Raw genomic sequence first — 11,567 nt, 5'->3', positions numbered from 1 at the left:
TTGGATATGGTGCATTGCCAAGCTCAGGAGGCCATGTAAGCTTCATTCGATTACCACTTTCCTGGAGGTGCTCTCACCGGCTCTTCCCAGTGGTTTTGCAAAAGTGTTTCTCCGGCCATGCCTGAAGTTGCCGGGAAGCTACGGTACGAGATCCCATGCATGTCCACGGACGGCTGCAATGCTGGATTCTCACACCAAGAGCGGAAAAAGGGCCTGGATTCTGATCTCCTTAAAGCATTGGACAAGCAGGAGGCGAGAGCAGCTATTCTTAGTATCGAAGGCCTCGTTCACTGCTCATTCTGGCATGATTTTGTCGGGTTTTCTGAGCCGCATGAGGCGGTCAAGAACTTCACTGCCTGAGTGCGACAAAATTGGCAGCCGGTTCCGGACGCAGAGAAGATACCGAGGACCCAGGCCAATCAAGGGCAGCAGACACGGACTTACAGCGGCAGGAGCAACGACGAATCGAGGAGAGGCGCAGTCAGATGCTGTCATACGACGCTGCAAAGGATGTGGTATCGCCCCTCCCCCGACATACAAATGATTGACATTGTTTGGTTGTAGGTAAAGTGCCATTTATGAAGCTCGATGGATGTAACAAGATGACGTGCCCCTCCGAGAGGTGCAGCATCAGTCAATGTTATATCTGCTCCGATGTTGCGATTACAGCCAAAAGCTGACCCCTCACCTGATCGCCGTGAGACCAGACGGGTGCCCTCTCTCAGACGACACCGAGGCTCGCCACCAAAGAAAATTGACTTGGCAGAGCGAGCCTGAAAAGGAGACACAAGGAGATAAGCCGCCAAGAGAGGTAACCTGCAGCCGCCAAGGAGGTAATAAGCCACCAAGGAGGTAATAAGCCGCAGAAGTGATTGTGTATCAGAAACCTTTTAGTGTTGAATGCCGTGGATAGTATAATTTGCCTCGGTAATACGCGTGACTGGTAGGCCTTGCAAAGTTGGGCAAAAGTGGCATGACAAGGCCCTCCCAGTGATTTCTGGTCTCGGATTAAACCACCACCAATCATAGCATGTTTAGTCCGTCGAGGTTAGGTGAGATCGAGTTCTGATTGGCTTGAGCTTCATAAGCCTCCTAATCGGGAAATGTCCTTGGGTTACTGAAACCGACAGAAACCCGAGGCCTCAGGCACAGTAAGGCGAGGAACGCAGCTTCTTGCTTAACTCAAGAAGGCAAGCCGAACGAAAAGAGATCAAGGGGCTACAAGCATATAAGAGGCAAAGTAAATACATGGCAGGTAGCACAAGAATCAGGACTATTACACCTCATTATCTACCTGTACGCAGTTATATAGCAGGTTGACCTCTTCCCTCTCTTCTACACTTTTTGCCCCTGATATGAGCGTACATTCAATAGGTAATATGTGTTGTATGAGACATCAACATTTGCAACTTTTTGCAACTGGTACTCTCTGAGCCCGAGTACATGTCGGTTAGTTATTGACTTTCTATTCTTTTACGTGGTGCGAGTCAGTTTGAACCCCATGACCTTCCCCTTCTCTTCGCTTCCCCCTCATCTTCCTCCTTGTGCAGAAAGGTCATCAGGGCTGATAAGCAGGCAGAGGGCGCCGACCATCTGGGATGGCAACTTTGTCCACTTCTTCCCAAATTCCCAGATACGCTGGCGGTGCATCTTCACTCGTCTAGCACGCTCGATTAGCATAACAGATCCCTCCCACATTGATGTGAGGGCTAGAAGTTCTCGCTAGGTAAGTAGGTTGTTGGTGTGTGGTATGGGTGAGACTAGGCTGGGCTTCCTGCTGGGGTCAGGGCGCAATTTGGTTTCTGCATCCGCTCTGTATCCAATCGAAATGTCTTTTGACCCTGAAGTCTTACGTTGAAACCCCGTTTTGATTCGCGACCAGGCTGAGGAGTTCCAAGTTGATGGATCGACACGAGTAGGATCCGTCTCACTGGACAGGAGGCAGGTTTGCAGGTTCGTACGGACGCTAGATGCGATAAACTAAGGCAATGGGCCATAACAGCGCCAGGACGAAGGCAGAAACAGCCGCAAGGCCCGTCAAGCTAACATTCCTACGGAGGTGCGGCCATTTCTGAGTAATATAAATACAAAGTTTGCGAGCAGGGAACACGGCAGGTATGGCCAGAAATAGGATCACGACTGTCGCTATAATTGTGACTTTAGTTGGGTGCATGGTGAACGATTAACCCGCAGACCGATTGAGGCGTATGAAGACGACGGTGTAGGTCTCTGTGGTGTTTCCGGACGGATTTGGGAGGGCTCAACGAACTCGTAGGGATCGCAGCGTAGACTGTCCTTTCTCAAGTTACTTTTCAACGGGAAATCGGAAGGCCTGCCTGCCGGCTGACCGTGCAATTGAACCTACCTGGTCATTTTGTTAGCCTAACTTATTTCAGTCAGCCGGCGAGACCGAAATGGGCCTCCTGGGCTCGCCTTGTTGGTTTTGTTTTACCTTTTCTCCGTCATCAGTCTTCTCCGGTTGACTGCCTTACTTTTTAAGCATCAATAATAGCTGCAATGAAGCCCATATCTTCCGTACTTAGTTTGGCCGGTGACCGAAAGTCAAACCTCTTCGCGTATATCCATACGGCCACTAAAGGCCACATTTTTTACTATCATCCTATCCATTATTCAACTCTTTCTAGACGGTGATTTAGCTCTCTCAAAACAAAGTCGCAACACTTCTCCCGTTGCGGATATCTTCGTTTAAATGCTCCAATGAGCTCATGTACTCTGATTTCCATATTGCGCACGACCTAAGGCTCTCCTCATCTGAGGTAGCCTCAGCTTTATTACTTCCTGAGGTCGAATTTGAATCGCTGTCTGATTGGATCGTAGCGCGATTTTGATGCCTTTTGTGTCGGTTTGAAAGTCTGGGGCCATACCGAGCCCGCAGCGCCAGTCCGACGAAACGGTCACGCTCTCAAGCCGCTGAGGATAACGCATACTATGGTTGGGAGTCGGATCAGAGTGCGAGCGATGATGGTGAGCTCACTGGGGAGCCCGAAGAGTGGCCTGGTCGTGGCGCCGCCGGAAACGCAGCTGGGACGAGCATTCACCTCCTGAACTTGTCGGCTCACTAGGACCGCACAGCTCTTCGTCAAGAAATCCCGACCCAAAGATGTTGTAGCTGTTGAACATGACGGAGACTTGCTCTTTGATGCAGTTGTATGCCTTAAAGCGGATGATGCCGGGGTCTCCTTGCTCACGCCGACCCGGGTTTGAGGCCCCACTAGACGTTGCCTTGGACTGATAGTCAGCAATATCTCGAAGAAGGAACCCTTGAAAGTAGTCAGCCTCAAACGAAGTGCTAGGATTGACTTGAGAAAGCTTCTCGTGAAGGTGGTGGTGGCATCGGCTCTTCCACAGGAGAGTGAAGGGCTCTGATCCCGAGGAAGCTTGAGGACCAGGACAGGCGGCATGGTCCCTGAAACCAATATCCAGCCAGCACGAGCGGATGTCCAGATGCATAGGGTCTAAAACTTGAAGTACAGTCTCTTGGAAAAGGCTCAGCGTTTCTTGGAGAGTTTCCCGACCGAAGGTATTTTTGAGATCATGGGACTGGAAAAGCAATCGAGGATCTTTGAAGTATGGAACTGATTCCCTTGACCGATTTAAGATTTAGAATGAGTCAGCGTGCTTAAGAATTGACCGCCAGAAAGGCATCAGATATTGGGTTGGAATCGCATATTGGAGGTGTAAAGATCGACTCTCATCCTCTGCTCTCCATCGCTTATTGCCTGGTTTCTCCTGGAATGAACGAGATTTGGCATATGCGATTTCATATGTTTGAGGCATCTCCTGCAAGGCCGGACCCGGAATTGATTCGCAGGCTGCCGGAATGATGATTCGGTCGTAAAGGTCTTTCTGCCGTTCAAGGCTCAGGGCATTCTTGATTGTCGAGGTGCTCAGACTTGGAGCAGCATGAGGGAAAAAGAGAAAGACGGAGAAGCGAACACATCGTGCGTTGAACGTGCCAAGAAGTATGTGCCTTGTCTTCGCTAATTGAAGTCCATGAGGCCGAATCACCTGGTCGGTAGAAAGGTTGCGAGTAGGACATGGGAGAAAAGAAAGCCGAAAGTCAGTGAGCGGTCGAATCGCCTGAAGACCTGTTGCCCCTATCCAAATGCTATCAATGTCCCAGTGTCGTGATATCGAAACTCCTGACCGCAAAAGCGGAACTTGCGATTTTGGAAAGATAGGGGTCGGGTTGGCTGATCTGACAGAAAGCTTCGCCACTGGTGAAAATAGTCGTTGGTGTTGAAGGAGACGCTATCGCCAAAGGCCGCTGAGAGGGGCGGAAGGAAGTTCTGCAGATGCTGAGCAACCTCTTCAAGGGTTTGGGCATGCTCTGATTCATTCGCTTCGACCAGGGTCGAGCCTGCAATAAGCTTTTCTTAGTATCGCATGTTGAAAGAAACCTCAGTTGTTGTGTCCGAACTTAAAAGGACATGTGGGGCTGAAGGAATGTCGGAACACCTGGTCATACACTGCGCTTCCACGCTCAACGAATTCGGGATTATCATGAATTCCCTGCGTGCGTAGAGCTTGGATGAAACATGCCAAGGCCGAGGAACCGGGCACATGTGGATAGAACTGTGAGGGAAGAGCCTCCAGTTGGTGCCTTAAATGGGCAGTTGGCAACGAGTCGGAATGATTGGGCCCTGGTAAAAGGAATGGGCGCGCGTTCTGGTGTGCAGAGCCCAGGTAGTTGGAATCAACGTTGGTAGCGGACAATGGCACGGCTGGCGCTGCCGTAAAGCCGGTCTCAGGTGCCATGACAGACAAGGACGGTAGGGTTCCCTTGCTAGGCGGCGATAATAATTGGGTATGGGATACAGAGTCCTTCTGGCAAACACTAACCCAACAATCAGAGGGCGACTCTGTCCCAATGGTTGTGGAAGACTTGTATGGATCTGACTGAGCGGGGTTACTACTGTACGCAGTCGTGCTGATAATTCGTTCAATTACACTGAAACTGGCCCCTGTACGGATACGCCACGGGGCCGTCCGTGCATACATCTCGTCTTATTTCATTAAGTTACTTCGAATCCAGCCCTTGCACGCGACGCGTCTACCGAGACGGTCAATAGAGGGACGGGGCCCATCCCAATTACTACATTGAGTACTGTAGTATGTAATCATCGACGACTAGGAATTCAAGGTCTGTGCTTAGAGGAAAGCCGACAACGGGGCCATTGTTGGGCCATGAATGCTGGAGTCGGCTAAATCCGGTACCATGCTGTACCTTTCTCTCGATCAGCATTGCCTAAAATGCGTCAGCCGGTTGCTGCCTACTCGCATCCCCAAAACGGCCATATACTTAGCCGTCCAAGTTGCACATTGCCTTCGTCATGTGAGCAACAACACCTTGGGCATCTATCTATTCGAAAACGATCCTGCCCCGCACGTGTGCCTATCGTGTGACCTTGACTTAGCAACTCAGTTTGCGGTCCGCATCGCGACGTAGCAATGGATTCAACCCGCCTTCATGCGAAGCTTGGCAGCTTCGACAGCATTCGACTACTTGAGCTCACACGGTCCGGCCCCGACGACCCGATACAAGGACGTCTCATCCAATCCAGGCTCGATGAAGCCCCGAAGTATTCAGCGCTATCATATGTCTGGGGTGATCCATCACCGAGTGATCCAATCCTCCATGTCAATAGCAGCCAGTTTAGGATCAGGAAGTCTTTATTCCAGGCCCTCGACCATCTTCTATCTGATGTCACTACTATGGCGATTTGGATAGATCAAATATGTATTGACCAGGAGAATGATGCGGAACGAGAGCAGCAAGTCAAGCTCATGTCGAGGATTTTCACACAAGCCCAGCGAGTGATATGCTGGCTTGGACTTCATGAAAAGGATAGCGAGTATGCCTTTGACCTATTGCATATTTTGGTTACGAACACTCCCGACCCAAAGGCTTCTTCAGACTGGGAAAGAGCCGCCAACAACCTGTGGACAGCGGGATACCTGAAGGATTTGTCGAATATGTTCGATCCGACGATGGTCCCATTTTCTGCAGTGGCTGCATTGGCAAACCGCCCTTGGTTCAGCAGGCTGTGGATAGTCCAAGAAGTTGCATTGGCCTCCGAGCTCGAATTCCGATGCGGTGGCTCAACTATCAGGGGACAACCTTCTTCGCGGCAATGCAAGCGCTGTCGTCCATTATTCACGACCCACCTGCGCCTTGGCTTTTGAAGCCATTTCGACACGCCATGCGACTTGGCCAGCTAAGAGCACAGGTTACGGCTGGAAAGCCCTTTTCGTTTCCTCACCTGGCTCAAACCTTGAGCGCCTAGGGTTATAAGAAGAGCCATGATCGGCTGAATGCACTCTTTGGGCTTGTCTCCCGGAATAGCACAGATCACAGATGGTTTCTACCAAGCTACAGCACAACAAGTCCCGAACTCTACATAAGATTTGCGAATAGGTATATTCGACAGCACAACAACCTAGACGTCCTGCACTTTGCCGGCTGTGGTGATGTCGAAGTGCATTCACTCTTAAAAGCATACGATACAACCATCCTAACACCCGGTCCTCCTGCAGATGACATACCCTCGTGGGTGCCAGATTGGCGCGTACAGTCGCGACCTCTCGCACTCTTGTCATATCCCGGAGAAAATATCTAGGCTCAATTTTCAGCGATAGTATCAAGTACTGACTACTACCTCGATGAAAGTTCCCAGACCTTGCGGGTTCGTGCTCTATTGGTAGATGAGATAGCCGTGTGTGGTCCTCCTTACTACGCCTCTCTCTGCAGGAGACTTCAGATCAGCGAACATGATATCTTTGGGATCTGGTTCAATTTGGCAAGGGACAGCATAGAGGACGATGGCTTTGAGTCCATGTTTGCCTCGACGCTTGTCATAGAGGCGAGAGTGACACCCACAGATCGTGGAGCGTTGAACGTTCAACCCGAGGAAGTGTTCCGCATATATAGCCACTGGGAAAAAAGGAACTTGGACGATACGGTACCCAACAGTACCGAGGACTCCTATGATATTTCTGACGGCTCTTCGCGTTTTGGATACCTCGCCGAAGAGGTATGCCGGAATAGGACTTTGTTCGTCACGAAAGGCGGACGGCTAGGATTAGGCTCGACTCATGTTTCGCCTGGTGCGTCGATATACTTGATCCATGGGTTGAGGACACCATTTGTTGTCCATATAGAGCTGGAAAAGCACATACTTCGTGGGGAATGTTACGTTCATGGCTTAATGGATTGGCAGGTTTCAATCTCAGACCGAGATACTTATTTGAACTTTGCGTAGTTCAGTATCTCGATAGGTGACTCGGAATTAACTATAAGTGTTTCTTATATATTAACGTGTCTGTATCTCTCTTTCAAGACCGTACCAAGATATTCTTATGTAGAAGAGAGTGATTCTCATACCTGGGTATCGATTTTGGAGTCCGCCAGTGCGGCAGGAAGGCGGCTCACGCCGGTGGTCGTCTTCACAGGGAAAACGCTTCAGGGACAGTGGTTTAATAAGGATGATATCCCTGACTGGCATTACGACTGTACGGAGACTGGTTGGTCAAATACTCGGATCTTTGAGAGCTGGTTTATTGATGTCTTCTTGCCCGAGACCGATCCAGGAAACGGCCGGTGGAGGATTCTTATCCTAGACGGCCACAGCTCCCATGTTACTATCCCTTTCATGTTCCTGGCTTGGCTGAGCAAAGTCCAGCTTATTTACTTACCCCCCTCACTCTTCACATCTCACTCAACCTCTCGATGTGGGCATTTTTAGTCCACTGAAGACATACTTTCGCCAAGAGACAGCAAAATTTGCGGACCTCGAAGCCCGGTCTCCTATCCAAAAAAAAAAAAAAAAAAAACGCTTCATACAAGCATATAAAATAGCATCGGATAAAGCTTTTATATCAAAGAACATCCGAGCCGGTTTTCATGGCGCTGGCATTATTCCCTGTAATGTTGACAGGGTGTTGCCGGAGCTCATCAAGGCTGACCGTCTAGTCCCAGAATTTCCTCCTCCAAAAACGCCCCCGCAAGAAAACCAACTATCAGACGACCTTTGGCAAACACCAAGGAACGCGCGAGAAGTATCTTCCCTACTAAAACGGGGCAGAAGTGACCAAAATCGCGATGGTCGCAGTTCCCGTATGACCGAGCTGAAGGTGCTCAAGATGACAGACCAGTTTATCAGCCAGAACGTTCTTCTAAGGAAGGAAAACGAGCGCCTACGACTGAAGCTATCGTCGCAGAGGCATACAGGCCGGAAGACTGTTGAGAAGGATCCCAACGAGCGATTTGCTCGGATTGAGGAAATTGCGTACGCGAGCGCTCATGCCGAAGATGCCGCCGAGGCTTATGAGCGCTCTCACGCACCCAATATTATTAATGATGCGATGGAAATTGCGCAGTATAATGGAGAGGAAATGGAGGATGTATTCCAGCTTTCATAATTAAAATTGTATTTATTTTCATTGAGAAATCATGGAATTACACTTGGTGGAGAGATTGAAAGTGAGGCCCCGCGGACGTGGCGGTCGTGGGGTGCACACGGTCTTAGGGGGCGTGACGTTACTTACGGCATTTAGGCTTTACGGTCAAAAAAAGAGGGAGTAGCCGGCTACGGCTTCATTGTCCACTAGAACAGACTTTCGATCCTTGACGGATCAGGCCGGCAGAGGTCTTTGATGCCGAGGCCACAGGAGCATTAGAGGGCTTGAAGGCAGCTTTGAATCTCCAAGAATCACCAGTACAAGAGATCATAATCTGCTTAGACAACCTGGCTGCGGCCACGTGCTGCCTGGGGCACACCGTTAGACTCCTCCCAAGAAGTTTCCTCGAGTTCCAAGCCTTAGCAGCATCCCATGGCGCTACCAAGGTGCGTTGGGTTCCCGGCCACACCAACATTCTCGGCAACGAACGAGCCGATAAACTGGCAAAAGCAGCATCCTCACTGCCCGAGCCCGAAGGCGCTCGACCAACGCTGGCGTACCTGAGAAGAATCGCGAGGCAGAAACCAAAGAAGCATTCGAGACATGGTGGTCTATCACCTCCCCAGAGCAGCATAAGAGATTCAATCTTAAGGCGATCATAGCCTGCCCGCCGGAGCTTTCGCTTCCGCGCGCAGTCTTGCACCATCTACTCGCAGCGAGATCCCTTCATGGGGACTTCGCCGCATATTATGAGAGATTCAACCACAGTGAAGCACGGCTGGTCTGCTCGTGCGACCGACGCAATCACCGGATCACATCTTCTATTGCAGAAAGGTGCTGCCGCGTCATCGAATGAGACCGGTACCCTCACCGAATGCAGTAATACACCTCGCAATAGGAAAAGACTTCACCAAGTTCGTCAAGCTGTCCAAATCAGGCGTCTTCTTTGATAAGATCTGCCCTCGCTACTAGACGAGACGGACTTGAGACGCACCTGCGTCCCCTCCCTCTCTTGTCTTCTCTTCCTTTCTTTTCCTTTATCACCTCTTCTTCCTACCTAGGCTCGGCTCGATGGGGGATGCAGTAACGCCCTCCATCTGACCGTGACCACGCACGCCCATGGCCCTAACATAGCCATCCTGGTCACAGGCTTGTCTTGCGGCCACTGATTCCAAGCCGCGCCTGGTCATCCCGCTGACAGTTAACAGGCTCCATACGATGCGCCGTCTGTGCCGATGATATGCTGGATAGTGTGGTCTGTTGTTGGTTTAGCATTCCGAGAAAATATATATATAACGTATAAGGGGATTCTAAGGTTGTAGAAATATATAGTTATACGATATGGTTACAATCTTACCTTTGATGCATACTACTTTTGACTATTTTCTCTGCGGAAATCTTGTGGTCTCTGCTCCCTGATTTCATTAGCGTCTTTTCTGTTACTATGTGTTTTTTCACGACTTTGCTCCTAGAGTCGCGATGGCTAGGGGCGAAGTCGCAGTGAATCTGAGGTAGGCTATGCCGGCATGAGACCGCTTGGACTGCTGTCTGGCGACATGGTTGTTATATTCTTGGAATCACGGATTCCCATTACCTAACAAAAGCAGTTGTCAACGAACGCAGTAGGATCTCCCATCGAATCGATGTTACTCCTCACAGGGTCTGTGTTCCTGGCGTCTTTGACTACTACTGAGCACCTTCCAGTCGATCGGCCTTCCCTGATCCTCATCTCCTCCTCAATTGCCTATCAGACTCCCCCCAACCTGTGCCTTGCTACCGTCCTCACCTCTCCCTCTAGAGATATGGATGGTACAGTACAAGCTGTCGGTGAACGAGGATGGTGTTGTGCGCATTGATGATAGCGTCCTGACGTTGCTCGGTTGGATCGTTGGTTGCGTCCGAGCTATGTCTGCGTAGATGGTCACGGCTCATCTAGGCAATTGGGGCACGAAACCGATCGCTTGGAGCCTTAGATGGCCTTGGCATCGTCGCCATTCAAATACATCAGCGAGTTGACGCTAGAGTCGGAGCCATAGCCGCAGGCTCTGTCTTCACCCAAAGAAGCGGATTACCATAACAAGAGCTGTCATCTCCGTTCCTTTGCTGATAAATGTTAGTGTGGCCCCTGCAGACGGGCAGAAGGCCTGGCGCTTCACCTGAAGGTCGCAATGCGTTCGCTGCCACCGGCAATGCAGGGACGAATGCATTGTCCTCCTATGCAACGGTTTGGCTGTTGGACAAAGGTTGGTTAATGATTGACTATTGTTGCCTGCGATCTTAGCTAAGCCATCATCCTACCACCCCAATCTAATCAAACACTAACTTGATACTTGTTGAAGCACAACTGAGCAGCAATCCAAAGGCCATATAGATCGCGAGCGATGTAAGGTACATTTCTTGCCACTAATTGTTGGAAATCCGAGGATCCCCCTTCCTTTCAGGATTCAGACTAGTAGTCTGAAAGTCCTAGATTTAGAGTTCAAAGTCCTAGATGGAATCATTCAGAGATATAAACTTGGGAAGAGCTCTTATATCAATAATAACAATATAATCAAGTTCAAAAAAAGAAAACATCTTCACCCAGCACAGCTACGCAATACAAACAACACTAATTAAAACTATAACAGTGCCGTATTCGCTAAACAAGACACACTATCGGCCTCTCCAGCCTTGACCCTGGGTCCGTTACAGTTCTTCGCTCTCCTCCTCTCCATGGACTGGGGAAAATGCCATTACCAACGGCTGTGCCGTGAGTTGAGCTAACCATTGACTGACAAGGACCTTTAGGCCAAAATTTTCCCGTGCTTTTGGACTCCCGCTGAGTTCTTTGAAAGACGTGATAGATGTTTGTTGTTGGTGTTGTTGTCTTTAGGCCGCGTCTGACGCATGGTTGCGTAGATTTCGAAGAGCATAGTTGATGGTAGGTCATCTTGCCTTTCAGTAAGGCTGACGGGAATAGGCGGGCAAGAGAACGGACCGCCAATGCTGGCGTGGGGCTCGAATGGACTTCCGGACTCGAAGCGGAAGGCGGCTCCTCCACACATGTCTGTGCTGTGTTGCTTGCGCAGTCTCAAAATTGCATCCTTCAGGGAAGCCACCTCTTCCTCACATCTTTCAAGGCTGGCCAAATGCTGCCATTCACGAAG

General features: G+C 50.1%; 1 protein-coding gene across 1 annotated transcript; it reads right to left on the bottom strand.

Annotated features, from left to right (window-relative positions):
* Positions 1-2,991: 2,991 nt before the first annotated feature.
* Positions 2,992-3,471, bottom strand: LRP88_11530 (uncharacterized protein; the record flags this gene model as incomplete). Its single annotated transcript, XM_083247956.1, has 1 exon — positions 2,992-3,471. One exon carries the CDS (start codon positions 3,469-3,471, stop codon positions 2,992-2,994), a length of 480 nt encoding a protein of 159 aa, XP_083096295.1.
* Between the last annotated feature and the right edge of the window lie 8,096 nt (positions 3,472-11,567).

Source organism: Fusarium phalaenopsidis (genome assembly GCF_050370095.1).
Source record: "Fusarium phalaenopsidis strain FUZ10S chromosome Unknown contig_32312, whole genome shotgun sequence".
Classification (NCBI taxonomy): domain Eukaryota; kingdom Fungi; phylum Ascomycota; class Sordariomycetes; order Hypocreales; family Nectriaceae; genus Fusarium; species Fusarium phalaenopsidis.
Note: the sequence above shows the minus strand (reverse complement) of the source record. Positions and strands in the feature narration are given on the sequence as shown.